This window comes from Perca flavescens, chromosome 4 (assembly GCF_004354835.1).
Source record: "Perca flavescens isolate YP-PL-M2 chromosome 4, PFLA_1.0, whole genome shotgun sequence".
Classification (NCBI taxonomy): Eukaryota; Metazoa; Chordata; class Actinopteri; order Perciformes; family Percidae; genus Perca; species Perca flavescens.
This window is the reverse complement of record NC_041334.1, coordinates 17,007,538-17,024,695: the sequence shown is the minus strand read 5'-3', so window position 1 is coordinate 17,024,695 and position 17,158 is coordinate 17,007,538. Positions and strand designations below refer to the sequence as shown.

The window sequence follows — 17,158 nt, the reverse complement described above, 5'->3', positions numbered from 1 at the left end:
CTGTACGAAAGCTATTTAGCCTCAAGAGGGCAGTAGTGGGCTGTGTTGCAACGCCACGTGACTAAGCTAGTCAGTTAGCTGTCCGACTAAAGTGTGGTTGACAAAGAGGGACACACTAGCTACTTTGCTATGGGCAAGCAGTTCTATTCACGCACGTGTTTGTATACGTACGTGTTTGTGTGTAGTTAGTGAAAGAAGAAAGGGGAAAGAAAGAGACACACTTAGATCTTAGTTATCGATAATGACCAGCCCTCTCAGTCACTAAGATCTGTACACCTACGAATACCCAACAACACCACACTATTTAAGGTAAAAACAAATTCATTTTATTAGCCTCTTATTTCATTATTTGTCCTCTTTAGCCTATTTACAGTTCATGGTCCTCTGACGTCTGACTGGTTTGTCGCCCAGTCCCTCCTGCCCGGTCTGGCGCATAGCGCAGCCACTTGGGCAAAAGTAAATTCGGTGACAGTGGCTGTCCCCATCTCCTGTGTAAGAGCATCTAAAACAGAAAATACAAGCACAATGCAAAAAATTTGCTTTTAAGTTAAACAGAACACCCACATTTATGCATACTTGGAAACAAATTCAGTAGCCTAGGCCTTAGATTTTTCAATGATCGGATAAGGCAATTTGTCCAGTGTTGTAGGCTAGCCTATCATCTTTTCCCTACATTCAAAGCACTTTTCAAAATTGCCCAAGACTATGTGCATTGGTTTATTTGAATTACAGTAAAGGGAGGCAAAAAGGATCAGCTTGCATTGACACCTTTCGTAAGGAAAATTTTTGAGGCCAAGTGACATGAAAAAACTCATGTTTTGGCTGGGGGGATAATGTCATGGTGACGGCAATGCAGCGTGGACTACTGACACTCGTAACAGCAACACACACGCAGGCTGCCTGCTGCCTCCGGCTGTCTAACGAGCCACACAGTCAGTAGGCTAGGCTGAACTACGAACTTTTGTTTCGGACAGCTGTTGAATTTTTCTTCAAAACGGAGACGGATATTTCTTTAAAGACTTCTTTAAAGATCACTTTTACACTGGTAGCAGCTCTCAAACTCACGTTGTAAACTCTTCTTTTACTCTTACCACTCTGTACATTCCATTCATTACACCAATCATAGTGCCACCTACTGGTGGTGGAGCATATGCATAAATGTCAGTGTCTGCAAACACAACAATGGCCTAGCAACACAGAACGCCGTTGCCATGGTTAATTTTGGATCTCAGTGAAATTACATTTAGTCTGGCTGGCACAAACGTTGGCATTTGTATCAATATCAGAAATTGTGGCTGTGACGATAGTGGCAGCTATAACAAAAAGTGGCCAGGCAGGCTGCAGTATGCTAGCGTTGGTGCCGGTGTTCTATTAAAAGATAGCAATAAAAATAGACTTTTGCTAACTTATTGTAACCTGTTGGAAGCGAACCATGATAGCCATCAGCACGAAGTTACATTAACTTTGGCAGATTTTGACATTGGTTTAACAAAATCTATTTCAATGACTGCAGCACTGCGTGGGTTACTACACTAACCATCATGTTAACAAGTAACAGTATTTGATTTAGTACAATTCATTCATATTGAACATTACATAAGCCAGCTTACCTGATCGTATGGGTCCCAAGGGTCCAGAAATGAGATGTGTCCGGTGCAGTACGTTGGTCTACCAGCCAATGATCTCCCGGTCAACCAAAATTCTATGGATTTTCAATCCTATTTCCCGGTCAACTATATATCAATGCATTTTCAGTCATATTTCCGAGTCAACTATATATCAATGCATTTTCAATCATATTTCCTGGGCAACTATATGTCGATGGCTTTTCAACAACAGGTCGTTTCCCAGTCAACTCTAAATCAATGAGTTTTCAACACATTGGCAATATCGCCCGGTAAACCAAATATCAAGGCTTAATCAATCAAAAAGATAACCAGGGGCGTAGCACAAAATTCTGGGTCCTGTAGAAAGGCATTTTCTATGGGCCCCTCCCCTCATCCACAGCTATTCATTCTAGCATCTTTTTGGGCCCTCCTCACATGAGGGCCCTGGGTACTCAGTCCCCTTTTTCCCCCCAGTCCGACGCCCCTGAAGATAACTATAGATTAATGTTGTTCCAATGTTGTTCCATCAACATTAATAACGTCAGGTTTCATCGATATGGTAATGGTGATTCAACGTTTATTTTGCATTGAAATTTCTATCAACCATAATGATGATTCGGATGAAAAATCTATATTTATTCAACGTTGGCTTGCTGTCTGGGCAGTCAGGCATCCGTTCACCTACAGTAAGATGTGTGTCCTGTTGGAAGAAACACAACTGGAGCAATCCCATACAGTATACACATGGGAAGTGCTTGCCCACACAGTGCCTCCAACTCCCTGTCAATATTGACTTACCGTATGTCATATCTAGTCCAAGCATAAAGTCATAACTTGAAAGGGGAATTCCATCTAAAACTGAATTTCAAGGTAGTGTCTAAAGCTACAATGTTTTGGATTTCAAACATTTGGCAACCTTGCAGCGGTAGAATAAAAAAAAACACATTGTCGCCGACATATGAGTGCATTTACATGGACACTAGTATCCTGGTTATGTGTTTGTTTGTGTAAACTAGATCATTTGAATTATGCTATAAAATCAAATGAAGATTCTGCAAACTGTGCCTCTAAATACACTGCAACTATATTATGACCTCAAAGGTTAAATACCACGACAATCTGAACAAAAAAAACCAAACATTTGGACTGAACCTTCCCACAACATTGAGAGCTTTAATACTCATTACAGTAATATTACTATATTGCAAATGACTCCCAATCATGTATAGTAAAAAATGCAAATACAAGACTCTAGAAACTATTGAGTTGCATCACAGATGGGTGCTTCAGTGTTACTTAGATAAAATGGCACCCTCTACTGTTTATCATTTACAATCATAAACCTCCACCTTTTTTATTGCACCAGGGCTGTGTAAAATGTTAGTGTGAGTGGTTGGATATGTTTTTCTTTTAGACACAATATATTGATAACATTTTTTGATCATTCCTCTTGTGTGGGTGTACAGGGCCACTAAAGATTGCAGTTAATGCATGTGACTGTTGGAAAGAGGATGGTGTGTTTATGTGTAAAGCAAAACATACAGTGGTGTAAAACAATTTGGGGGTGGTTTTATTTTTATCAAACTACTGTGAATAAAATCACAGAAGTTGAAACTAGTATTTATTTAAAAAAAAAAAAAAAGTACCAGTACTACAATCATTGGTCTGTGAATCTTGGTCCAGTAAAACTTTAAGAGCAACGTCACGTATAAAACATTCAGATAAGTTGATCCTACATAGAGAACAAGTAAAAGGCTCTTGCTCTTTGCATTACCTGTGACGTTGTATTTTTTTTTGTGGTCATAGCTAAAACAGCTAGTGTGTTTGTAAGACAAAGCTTACAGATAATGGTTTCAGTTAAAGTATTATCGATGCAAAAGCTTAAAGCACTGATACAGAGGAATATAAATGAAACATCATAGTAGCTAATTAAGATTATGTCTACAGGTGTTTTTCCATTTTAAAAATTGACACCTTGGCCAGCGTTACAAACCAAACAGGAGCCTGTGTTTTGGTGGGTGAGAGGACGTGGCTGAACCCCAGTTTCTTGTACAGGGCCACAGCAGCGGTGGCTGGAGAGCTGGTCTCCAGCACCACCCTGGAGAAGCCTCGTTCCTTACAGAAGTCAATCACAGTCTGAGCCATCCTGAAGCCCAGGCCTACCCGTCTGCACGATGGTGAGATGATCATCCTGAACAGTTCCCCATGTCTTTCTTTCCCACTTTGTTTGGCCACTACAGCCACCATACCCATGATCTGGGCCCTCCCATCAACCTCAGCCTCTGCCACCCAGAAACAGTCATCCGGTCTGCTCAGATAGTTCCCAGGGATGTCCTGCATTTCTGTCCGGAGTTTCTCCCTGCCGTAGCTGGCATATAGCTCATGACAGCAGTAGTAGACAAGGCCCACCCAGGCTCCCGGTAACACCACAGCCCCCAACACGGAGCCGAGCAGGTAGCCAGTGACACACAGAGTCAGGGTGATGGCGAGGTAGAGAGGGCTGGTCATGGCGTTGTGAAAACATGGACGGATGTGCTCCCGGATGCTGATGCTGAACAGGGCGAGCACTGTGTCCTTGTCTGAGGGACGGTACCGGCGGATCACCAGCTGCATGACCAGAAGGAACTAGAGGGAAATAAAATAAAGGATTCCCATGTTACATCTTTGTTGCACTTAAACTCAATCCTCAAATGCTCTTTAGGACAATCATAATGTTGCATGATTGCACTGAATTTCTGAGTGACATAATTATGTACAGAGAACTAGGGCTTAAATGGATAGTTCCGATATTTTGACATGTGGTTAACTACTTAACTTGTATTATGGGTACTTGTATTACCCACAGTCAGTGTATTGCTTACAGTAGATGCCAGTCAGCACACCCCCAGTTTGGAGAAACCGACTCGCAAGCTAAGCAATGTACTGCTGTGGACGGGGGCAGCAGAACAACGTATTTTAGCCACCCCAAAAAAGGCCCACTTAAAAAAACAATATCAGTTTACATGTACAGTATATTCAGAATATGTGACTGCTTTGCCTTGCCAATTAAATTGATGTTTTTTTTAGGTGGGCCTATTTTAGTAACCTGACTCCGCCAGATGGATAGCTTCGCATTTGCTCGGCATATCCATCTGGGAACTTTCCGTTGGAGAACTTTTGGGAAGGGGTGAAAATACTGGTTAGCTGATTGGATAAACCATCTGTCTATCACCTATGTTGGTGATAGACGGGACAAATCAACCAATCAGATCCACGAAGCGTATGAAAATACAACCACAACCCCGCCCCTGCTGCTGCAGGCAAAGCATAGCTCGTTAGCTCAGCAAGCAAGCAACATGTCGGTAAAGGATGCCGTTTGTGTAACGAGAATTTAGGAATAAAAGACACCATTTCAGGTTCCTGGACCGCTGTCTGAAAATACTGATTAGCTGATTGGATAAACCATCTGTCTATCACCACCTAACCCGCCTCAAAACCAACGCTGATTGGCCCGGTCGTTTGGCTAACGGCTCAAAATGTTCTCTATCTCAAGATACCAGACTGATCTGCGAGTGGAGAACTGGAGCTCGCGAGATCAGGACGGTCTCACGAGGCTACAATTTTAGGTGGCTAAAATACATTTAGCTGCTGCCCCCGTCCAAAGCAGTCCATTGCTTTGCTTCCGTGTCAGTACTCCTGTCTGCTTCTCCAAACTGCTGACATGCGGCATCTACTAAAGGTAATACACTGACTTAGATAAGTACGGAATATCTGAACTATCCCTTTAAGGCCTTGATGAGATAAAAGTATATATGTTTGAATTAGGTTAGCTCACAAACCTATAAACGTTTAATCAGTAGGATCTGCATATAGAAAATTGAGATTTGTGCATCGATGTAGTAGATGTTTAAGAAAGGACTTTTGAATATCAATCAAAAAATCATCACTAGATTATCAGAAGTTTGGGGTCCCCTGCTGCTGGAGCTGCTGCCCCGACCCGACCCCGGATAAGCGGACGAGGATGGATGGATGGATGGATAGATGGATAGAGAGATTATCAGATAAGAAAAATAATTAGATTATAATCAAATTATTTGTCACAGCTGTTTTGCTTTCAGGCAGTGTCTGAGAAAAGCCAAAACCCTCATCATTCACTGATTTTCTATCACATTTAGAGTTGAGTTTCATTTTATGACAACCGTTTGTTGATTGTAATTTACAATATGTATTAAACCTGTATTTTCATTAAGAGATAAACTGTAGTACAGACAACTACATATTCTTCTTCTTCTTAACAGACTCCTGCGCTTGCCCGACTGATAACAGGGCCACGGATGTAAAGGCACCACATGATAACCAGATAAAGAGCTCACATGATTCATCATAGATAACTTTAATGTTAGATATGACCTTTTTTTTGAGCTCACGTTACAAAATACTCAAGGTTAGCCTACTTAACTTTTAGTACAAGCCTGCCAGAAGCATCTTTGTAACGTTGTACTAACCATAGACTGTGTACGGAATAAAGTACAGAAGCGCAGTGTCCTTTCAAACCGTGGCTGTTCGGAACGGGCCGATTCCTTGACCTCCGGTAAAGCTTTCTAAACAACTGCTCATCCAAACAACGGCGGTCTCTTTATAAAAAAATAGGTGTTTCTCTTATTTTTCTGAATCAGTATATATATATATTTTTTTTGCAAGCTGTAGCAAGCGTCGGACTCGGAGAGCGAGCTGTACCCAGCATGCAGTTCGGTGGTGTAACAGTTAATAGGGGTCCCCTCATAGACCATAGACTATTAATATTAGGCTAACAATGATTAATATTTACAGTCTATGATATATACATTGCTAAGCACAAGTGAATACACCCATGCTAAAGTTGACTAAAAAGAGGAATAAAAAATCATCTTTTGGAAATTTATCTTAATTAAAAAAATGAGGAAAAATCCAACCTTTAAGGACACAAATTCTTTGTGAATGAATAACGTATCGTAAATAAATAAATGTTCTTCCTTAAAATACAGGGGGCATAAGTACCTATGTTAAATTCCCATAGAGACAGGCAGATTTTTATTTCATGGATCCAGGATACTATGCATCCTGACAAAGTTCCCTTGGCCTTTGGAATTAAAATAGCCCCCCCACATCATCACATGCCCTTCACCATACCTAGAGATTGGCATGGGTTACTTTCCATAAAATCATCTGTCATCATCTGTAATTTTTTCAATTTCCAAAAGATTATTTTATATTTCTCTTTTTAGTCAACTTTAGCATGGGTGTATTCACTTATGCTTAGCACTGTATATATATGTTTTATATCTATGGGTCCCCTAGTCTAATATTGCCAGTTTCCACAGTGCTGTGGAGGCCTGGCTACACCATACATTCTGGGATAGGAAAAAAAAGTTTTTTCTACTAAATGGTCTCAGGAACAAACTTGTTTTGGTGGAACATTTGCAGCCCGCAAAAGAAAACGCCTCATGCTATTTTAAATGAAGATGAACTGTTCACACAATACAGTAACATAATCTATTTAAATTAGCTGGTTAACCTTACATGGTTAAACGTAATTGGCTCTTTCCAGTGTAAAGCTGTGTGTATTTCGTCCATAGCAATCAAAACGTCCCAGCAGATAGTAAATGCTGTAAACGTGTTCTTATATGTGATGTAACTCTTTAAAATCTTTCCTGAAAGAACCAAGCAGGCCTGCCTTTTGCACAATCCAAATTTACTATAGCTGTCGAAAAATGTAGTGGGAAAAAAGTATAAATAGTAGGGCTGTCAGCATTAACGTGTTAATCGCAATGTGATTAAGGGCCAGGCATAACGCGTAATGTTTTTTTAAATCGCATTAATCGCGTGCCGCCATTTATTACAGTTTTTCTCAATTGCTTAAACACTATAACCAGGCTTTTGAACTAAAATTTCAAAACCATAACACCATTTTTCAAAAAGCACACCCATTTCACTAAATTATAAACACTATTCCCTGGTTTTGACACATGAGTCAGATTTGTTGAACTGTACTGCAAAACTCTACACACAAATTTCTCATTGCCTACACCATGTTGTCATTTAGAAAGCACAGCATTCAATATTGCTCACTCAAGTCAGCACAGCTGAAGCTCAATTAGCACACAATTACCCAGGTGGAAACACTACGAGTCAAAATTGATCACACACCAATCAGAACTTTCAATAGATAGATAAAATGGCCTGAGTCAGTTCATTGAGTTTTGGAACAATGGATCCACAGAGAAATGACGGTCGAGGAGGGAGAGGAAGAGGAAGAGGAAGAGGACATGGTCGAGGAGGAGGAGGAGGAGGAGGAGGAGGAGGAGGAGGAGGAGGAGGAGGAGGAGGAGAAGGAGGAGGACGAGGACGTGGTGAAGGAGGAAGGCGAGGAGGGAGAGGAGGAAGACATGGTGAAGGACGAGGTAGAAGAGGAGGACGTGGTGAAAGACGAGGTGGAGGAGGAGTAAGGGCAAGGAGACAAGCAGTCTCGGATGAAATTCAAGCCACTTTAGTGGACCATGTTCTTGTCCATGATATGACCATGAGGGAGGCTGGGCAACGAGTCCAGCCTAATTTTAGTCGCTTCCATCATCAGAACCTTCAGGGAGGAAAACAGGTAGGTGTACTTACAGTACGACTGCTCTGTACAGCAACTTTTGAGTGCTGTACTCTGTGCTTTGACATCACATACACTGTTGTACTATGCTTCTGTAATACTAAATACATCCATCAAATTTACAGTAATGCGTGCTTCTATTCTTGTAGGATACAGAGATGACCATCTGGTGGTGGGGGGCTAAGGCTTTTGTCAGAGGAGCAAGAGAGGGAGCTTGTAAACATGGTCATTGCCAATAATGTAATCCGCCTGCGAGAGATTCAAAGGAGAGTGATTGAGGATAATAATCATTTTCAAGGAATAAATTCCATCAGCCTTTCCACAATTGATCGCATCCTCCGAAAGCATCGGTTCCGGATGAAACAGGTGTACCGCGTCCCTTTTGAATGAAACTCTGACAGGGTAAAAGACCAACGAGTGGAATATGTTCAGGTATGACTTTTGATATTGTATGAAGTATTGTGCACCATCACAGTATAGCAGTTTATGCCATATGTGCCCTCTTGAACTGTGCTTCAGGGTAGTGATATACTCTATTGTGTTTTGATGTGTTTTGCAGAGAATCTTTGAGATTGAAGGCTGGCCTGTTCCACCTGAAATTATCTTTGTGGATGAGGCTGGTTTCAACCTCACCAAAAGAAGGAGAAGGGGGAGGAATATAATCGGCCATCGGGTTATTGTAAATGTCCCTGGTCAGCGTGGAGGGAATGTCACGATGTGCGCAGCCATCAGCCAACGAGGGGTACTCCACCGCCATGCCAGTCTAGGACCCTATAATACTATGCTCCTTCTTGCATTCCTTGACGGTCTAAGAGAGCATATGTTCCAGCTGGACCACAGGGAACCAGCACAACCAGAGCACCCTCACTATGTTGTTGTTTGGGATAACGTCAGCTTCCATCGCGCTGCTCTGGTTCGCGACTGGTTTACCAAAAACCCAATATTTTCCAACCTCTTTCTGCCTGCATACTCTCCATTTCTTAACCCAATAGAGGAGTTTTTTTCGGCATGGCGGTGGAAAGTGTATGACCGAGAACCTTATATGCGTGTTCACCTCCTTCAGGCCATGGAAGAAGCCTGCCTAGACATATCCGTAGATGCGTGCCAGGGGTGGATCAGGCATGCAAGAGGATTTTACCCCCGCTGCCTGGCTAGGGCCAATATAGCCTGTGTTGTGGACGAGATTCTCTGGCCTGACCCAGAGCAAAGACGGGATGCTGATGCAGAATAATGCAGAATTTGTTTTTTTTTTACTGTGTAGTACTGTAATACAGTAATGAATAAAATGTGCCAATGTAACCATTGGTTGTGTCTTGTGTTCACCTGAAAAGGTTTGTGGCAAGATAACTTAACAGTTTTGGAAATGTTGTTTTGAATTTATTACACCAGTGTGTAAAACTAAGTTTTAGTGTGTATGTTGTGACGGCTTGTGTGTCCCGTCTGAGGTCAAAGTTTGGTTTTTCAGTAAGAGTTAATGGTTTTCATTTTGACCTGAAAATAGGATGTTTTGGGGAATTGGGTGAGACGTTATGGATTTGTGTTTACTGTTTTGAGAATACGAGGCATAGTTTCAAGAAATGTGTTTAAGCAATCAAGAAAAACTGTAATAAATCCTTTGCAGGTATGGTTACTGCCACAACAAATCAACATCAGACAGGCAATCTGGCTATAAGAACAACACTGTATTTGATGTTGACAGCAATGGTAAGAGTTTTATTTAATATTCTGTGTGCACTGGTGTTTATGTTTTCAATTGTCTCTCTGTCTCTGCTTCTTCCAGTCACTATTTTTACACTTCACTGACTCATTCTGTGTTATTATCATAATCAACAAAAAAACTGTTTGTGCCCAACTTCACAGAAGATCGCAAAACATTCAAAATAATTAACAAATTATTCACATATTCATACGGAAACTTTTCATAGGGGTATAACTTAATTTCAGAAATTCTATCATGCGTTTGTAGGATATATCAGCCTGGTCTCACAGAATTCCGTGAAATGATCACCAACTGTTAACAGCTCATTCCATGGTGGTGGCACGGAATGTGTGACCACCACGGAAAACAATGCCAATGTAAAGTCATTGAGAAGATGATGTAGCATTAAGAGCGACTAAGGTAGCGAGTAGTATGTAAGGCCGAAATTCCGCATAAGGAGGTTGGTTGGGGTGATGGATGGGTCAAACAACACAGGACTTTCACCTAGGAAACCGGGGTACGTGTCTCACATGTCACATTTCCTAAAGTCGCTTTCTTCTTTGCCTAAACCCAACCGTCCCGTTCTTCTTGCTTGTCATGGAACCGTAAGCCCACCCATGACCTTTTCCTTAACTTAAGGCGCCGTGTTTATTTAACGGAATTCTTCCGTGGGCCCATCACGGAATGTTTTGCAATTCTGTGAAACTGCCACAGATTTTGAGTTAAGGGGCTGTGTTCATTTGGACGTTATTCATGGAATTCTGTGGGATCAAGTTGGATATATGCTAGTTGAAAACTATGTCAATATCAGAGTAGTCTCGGATTGCCAGACCTATCTCCACAGCACTGTGGAGTAAGGTCTGGCTACACCACACATACATTCTGGGTTAGGGGGGAAAACTCTGGGTTGTTTGCATTTCTTTAAACCAATCTGAATCGTCTCTAGTGATGGGACAACCAACTCTTTTACGTGAGTCGGTTCAACCAGATGGTCGTTGGTTGGCCTACCGAGTTAATAGATTCGGTCACCGGTTTGCGTGCCCTCGGCGGCGGCAGGGGGGAGGTGATCGCGTTCCCCCGCCAGAAACCAAGACACCGTGGAAGACTCGAGCGATTGCGGTTACATTCGGTCTCAACATATTATTTACACACTCATACTGACCGACGCTAGACTCACGCACTGGCCACGGTTACATTCGGTACCCTGGTGGGTGGTCTCCGCATGACAGTCTAACTATCATGTAGCAACATTCACTTCTAATATTTAACTTAACATAACTACCAAGATAACATTATGTGTATTTGTATGTGATATAATACTTTCCCCTTGGTAATGTAGCCTATGAATTTCAATGAACACAATTCTAAAATGCACGAGACATAAAGGCTTCTGCTATCGGTAACTCAAACTTGCCGAGAACCTAGACACCTGTTTGATTACATAGACTCATGCATTAGGCACGGTTACGGTCTCATTCAGTAGCCTGGTGCATGGTCTCATGGTGACAGTCTACCTAACACGTACAAACGTAACAAACCTTAACATAACTACTAAGATAACATGACGTACATTTGTATGTGATATCCATCGATAATGTAGTCTATGAATTTGTATGTACACAATCATCTACGATGCACGAGAAATAAAGGCTTCTGGGATTGGTTGATAACTCAAACTTGCCGAGAACCTAGACACCCGTTTGAATATAGACTCATGCAGTAGCCTCAGTTACGGTCTTTACGGTCTTGTTCGGTAGCCTTGACAGTGGTCTCCTCGTGACAGCCTACCTACCATGTAGCAACATTCACTTCTCTAACATTTAACTTAACATAACTATCAAAATAACATGACGTGTATTTGTATGTGATATACTTCCCCATCGATAATGTGTGAATTGCCACGAACACAATCCTCTAAGATGCATCAGAAACAAGGCTTGGTTAATAACTCAAACTTGCTGAGAACCAAGACACCGCTTGATTACATTAGACTCGAGCGGGCCGGCCGGTTGCACGGTTACATTAGACTTGAGCGGGCCGGCCGGTTGCACGGTTACATTCGACTCGTTCAGTAGCCCTGGCGGCGCTAAGATCTGGACGCAGCGCCGGTGGCTCTGCAAAATAGTCTCGGGAGGGAACTTGTTTTGGTGAAACATTTGCACCCCAAAAAAAAAAAAAAACACATACAATATTAAATGAAGAGTAACTGTTCTAGGGCTGGGGCGATTTGTCGACATCATCGATTACGTAAATGCGTCAACACAAATAATTTGCGTCCACGCGTAGAAATCTAAAAATAACATGGTTGCCTCCAGCAACAGCGCAAGTATGGATTCCTCGCAAGTTCAAAACACGTTGAGAAAAAGGCTCGCACACTGTCTTCTAAAGTGTGGGAGTATTTTACTCTCAATGCCAACAACAACATGGTAGTCTGTAAACTTTGTATAATGATCCCTGAGTCAGGATAACAGCAGCAAAACACCATAAGTTCTGCTCACTTATGCCTCCAGCTTCTCCGTAGCTCTGGGTATATGTCCTGCACTGACTTGAGTGTGAGGTAAACTGCTAAAATTGTGTCTCCCCCATCTGTAGCACTGTTTCCGATAATTGAGCAACCAGGCCGGATTGTTTCAGATATCTCACAAGTCCTTTATAACATCAGTTATAACGGCCCACGTATAAAAAAATTGTCGGGTTTAGATCGGGCTCGAGCTCATAATTCCCTTAGAAAGGGAAATTGCACTTTTTTTTAATGTTTTTTTTATTTTTAAGTTTTTTATTTGTGTATTCCTCCTGAAAGTGACTTGAAATCTGAATAAGTTTTATTGTTGGATTTATTTTATACATCTGATTTCATATGTTGCTTAAATTGCACTTTTTTACTATAAGATTAAAGAGAGAAGAGCTTGGATGTTAAACAAGAGCTTATTCATTATTTTACCTACAACTGTTAAAAATAACAAATACACACTACTCTTTTTGCACTTGCTCTGTTTTTTTTAAGATTTTATTTTTTTATTCCTCCTGAAAGTGACTTTATTTTGTTTATATTGATAGCCTACATCTGGTTTCAGGTTGCACTACAAATTCATTTTACTTGAACAGTGCAGTTTTAAACTATTTTAATAAATAGAGATTTGAACCTTATTGACATTTGTTTTGTGTTAATTGTTAATAATTGAGCATTGGGAAAATAATCGCTAGTTGAAAAATGAATTGTTAGATTAATCAAAAAAATAATCATTAGATTAATCAAAAATGTAATTGTTAGATTAATCGACCAATTGAAAAAACTAATCGCTAGATTAATCATTTAAAACATAATCATTTGGGACAGCCCTAAACTGTTATTGTAAACACACAATACAGTAACGTGAGCATTTTACATTAGCTGGATACATGGTTAAATGTAATTAATTTGGTAAAGTCCGCACAACAGTTATATGCTCCGAAAAATATTTAATAGTAAATGCCATAAACATATAATTTGTATATTTTTACAATTATTGCACTATCCAAACTTTCTTCAAATCTTTCCATTTTCAGCGAGTCGCTTGCTATCTTGAAGCAAGTGTGAGCCACACACCGGCAGTTATCCTGGAAATGTACTTCCATTGATCCAGACTAATACAGTGCCTTGCGAAAGTATTCGGCCCCCTTGAACTTTTCGACCTTTTGCCACATTTCAGGTTTTAAATATAAAGATATAAAACTGTAATTTTTTGTGAAGAATCAACAACAAGTGGGACACAATCATGAAGTGGAACAAAATTTATTGGATATTTCAAACCTTTTTAACAAATAAAAAACTGAAAAATTGTGCGTGCAAAATTATTCAGCCCCTTTACTTTCAGTGCAGCAAACTCTCTCCAGAAGTTCAGTGAGGATCTCTGAATGATCCAATGTTGACCTAAATGACTAATGATGATAAATAGAATCCACCTGTGTGTAATCAAGTCTCCGTATAAATGCACCTGCTCTGTGATAGCCTCAGAGGTCCGTTTAAAGCGCAGAGAGCATCATGAAGAACAAGGAACACACCAGGCAGGTCCGAGATACTGTTGTGGAGAAGTTTAAAGCCGGATTTGGATACAAAAAGATTTCCCTAGCTTTAAACATCCCAAGGAGCACTGTGCAAGTGATAATATTGAAATGGAAGGAGTATCAGACCACTGCAAATCTAAGAAGACCCGGCCGTCCCTCTAAACTTTCAGCTCATACAAGGAGAAGACTGATCAGAGATGCAGCCAAGAGGCCCATGATCACTCTGGATGAACTGCAGAGATCTACAGCTGAGGTGGGAGACTCTGTCCATAGGACAACAATCAGTCGTATACTGCACAAATCTGGCCTTTATGGAAGAATGGCAAGAAGAAAGCCATTTCTTAAAGATATCCATAAAAAGTGTTGTTTAAAGTTTGCCACAAGCCACCTGGGAGACACACCAAACATGTGGAAGAAGGTGCTCTGGTCAGATGAAACCAAAATCGAACTTTTTGGCAACAATGCAAAACGTTATGTTTGGCGTAAAAGCAACACCGCTCATCTCCCTGAACACACCATCCCCACTGTCAAACATGGTGGTGGCAGCATCATGGTTTGGGCCTGCTTTTCTTCAGCAGGGACAGGGAAGATGGTTAAAATTGATGGGAAGATGGATGGAGCAAAATACAGGACCATTCTGGAAGAAAACCTGATGGAGTATGCAAAAGACCTGAGACTGGGATGGAGATTTGTCTTCCAACAAGACGACGATCCAAAACATAAAGCAAAATCTACAATGGAATGGTTCACAAATAAACCTATCCAGGTGTTAGAATGGCCAAGTCAAAGTCCAGACCTGAATCCAATCGAGAATCTGCGGAAAGAACTGAAAACTGATGTTCACAAACGCTCTCCATCCAACCTCACTGAGCTTGACCTGTTTTGCAAGGAGGAATGGGCAAAAATTTCAGTCTCTCGATGTGCAAAACTGAGAGACATACCCCAAGCGACTTACAGCTGTAATTGCAGCAAAAGGTGGTGCTACAAAGTATTAACTTAAGGGGGCTGAATAATTTTGCACGCCCAATTTTTCTGTTTTTTTATTTGTTAAAAAGGTTTGAAATATCCAATACATTTGGTTCCACTTCATGATTGTGTCCCACTTTTTGTTGATTCTTTACAAAAAATTACAGTTTTATATCTTTGTTTGAAGCCTGAAATGTGGCAAAAGGTCAAAGTTCAAGGGGGCCGAATACTTTCGCAAGGCACTGTATGATATAATATATACATATATAATATGTTAAGGAATCACCCCCCTGGCTACCCCTTGGCAGCGCCACTGGATAATGGTAAACCTTTGATAGAGACGTAATTTGTAGGACACAGCTGTTGCACTTCATAATAAAAATATTGATATATTCTTCAGTGTAATTATTTAAAGATTTGATTGTATTGCCAATGGGACTGTGTTAATATTTGTATTTTTAATTTATTTTTTACAGATGTGTAAATCTGATTAGGATGTAAACCATTTCATGTAATATTACTACCCAACAGATGCTCCAGCTAGTAAACCAATGGTGCTGCGGCAGAGTGGCTGTCCTGACTGCATCGTTCTTAAGGAGGATGTTAAAACTGTTAACGCGGTTATACTCTTCAGTAAGGCAAACATTGGAGATGATTTAAGGAAATATGTGATAATATTTCAAATAATGGTGATATACAGTACATTACTTATGATAATAACACTCCGCAAGAATACGCTTCAGATAGAAACCTTTTTAGCATGGCTTCAAACTGTTCATACTTTTTTATTAATTTTTTTCATTTTAGGGAATCTTTAAAACAATAGGCCAATCTATATTAGATATATCAGTATGGTTATATACCTAAGGAAGTGTGTGTGGTGGGGGGTCAAATAGTATTGTAATGTTAATTTTAAATGAGAATTTCAAGTTACACTATATAAATATTGATATTATTAACAGAAAGTGGTAATCTTTCCAAATCTGTAAAATATAGTGTGTAAAATTGCAGTGGTGTATACTGTAGATTAAACAGAATATCATCCCTAGGCTTTTTAATCTGAAATGTGTCATCTCTTCAACAGGTAGGAGGCAGAATGTCTCTGCTGCTGAGCTGAAGGAGTTTGAGAAACAGGCAGAGTGCCTCGGCTTGACCAATCCGCAGGTCCTAAACACAGATCACGGTGAGACTTTTACACCTATCCAGATTTTTAAGGATTTAAAAATCATATTTTGCTAACACAAGCAGGAGCACCTGCGTTGTAATTCGACTTGTGAAAAGGGATCGGTTTTAGGAGAAGGCCTCCATCTACGTTGCTACTAGCTAAACTAGCAAGCTACACGATGCCCTCCCTCAGCTGTTCACCTGGCTGTGACTCGTGCCTCCTGTTCAGCCAGAAGATAGCGGAACTTGAAACCAGAATATCGACCACCAGATCAAGGCAAGTGAACAGTTCCTGGACTCAATTATCATTGGAAGTTCCCCTCACACACACACTGTCGAATGTCTTGATTCCACTGTGACCTGCAATACTCTCACCCCACCACGCACTAATACAACCTCTGTCCCTGTTGTCTCTCCTCGGCTTCTGCCGAGGACCCAGCCAGCTCTGCTGACCAGCTCCACTCCACACCAGCCTGAGCCATGGCGTGTAAGCAAGCACCTGAGCAGGCGGTCAGGACAACGCTCAGCCCCAGCCCAACCCCTACAACTAGAAAACCGCTACAGCATTCTGATGAACGACGAGGAGTTCCCTTCTCTGCCACGTCCCCACGCAGCTCATCCTGGTCCATCCACACAGTCGACGCGCCCATTGAGGGCGGACTCTCCCCCTTCGGACTCATCAACCTCCACGCTGGTCATCGGAAGCTCCATGGTAAGGGACCTCCACATTCCCCCTTTACCTAGCGGTCCCTCCAAGGTCTACTGCTTCCCCGGTGCCAAGGTCCGTGACATCCAGCACAAACGACATCAGAGAGAGACGGTCGATAGCACTCCAGAAAGACTTCACCACTCTCCTCTCCACCCTGATGGGCACAGGTAAAAGGATTGTCATCTCTGGGCTTCTACCTACCTACAGGAAGGGTGCGGAGAGATGGTCCAGATTGTTCTAGCTCCACACCTGGCTGGAACCACTCTGCACTTCCCTGAGCATTCCCTATGTCGACAACTTCAACTTGTTCTGGGAAATGCCCAGCCTGCTGAAGCATGATGGTCTCCACCCAAACC

At 41.3% G+C, this 17,158-nt stretch overlaps 1 protein-coding gene and 1 long non-coding RNA gene across 4 annotated transcripts; one reads left to right on the top strand and one right to left on the bottom strand.

The window, feature by feature from the left end:
* Window positions 1-2,829: 2,829 nt before the first annotated feature.
* Window positions 2,830-6,312, bottom strand: nat8l2 (N-acetyltransferase 8-like 2). Of its 3 annotated transcripts, XM_028576428.1 has the most exons (3): window positions 6,092-6,312; window positions 5,426-5,570; window positions 2,830-4,232 (listed from the first exon to the last, which is right to left on the bottom strand). In XM_028576428.1, exon 3 carries the CDS (start codon window positions 4,218-4,220, stop codon window positions 3,549-3,551), a length of 672 nt encoding a protein of 223 aa, XP_028432229.1. In that variant the 5' UTR covers window positions 4,221-4,232; window positions 5,426-5,570; window positions 6,092-6,312; the 3' UTR covers window positions 2,830-3,548. The 3 variants fall into 3 exon arrangements, with proteins under 3 accessions (XP_028432229.1, XP_028432228.1, XP_028432230.1); XM_028576427.1 differs by lacking the exon at window positions 5,426-5,570; XM_028576429.1 differs by lacking the exon at window positions 6,092-6,312 and having other exon boundaries at window positions 5,426-5,574.
* Window positions 6,313-8,041: 1,729 nt separating this feature from the next.
* LOC114554947 (uncharacterized) lies at window positions 8,042-9,376 on the top strand. Its single transcript, XR_003692495.1, has 3 exons — window positions 8,042-8,220; window positions 8,370-8,652; window positions 8,780-9,376. It is a non-coding gene; the product is annotated as an uncharacterized LOC114554947 (long non-coding RNA).
* Window positions 9,377-17,158: the final 7,782 nt, after the last annotated feature.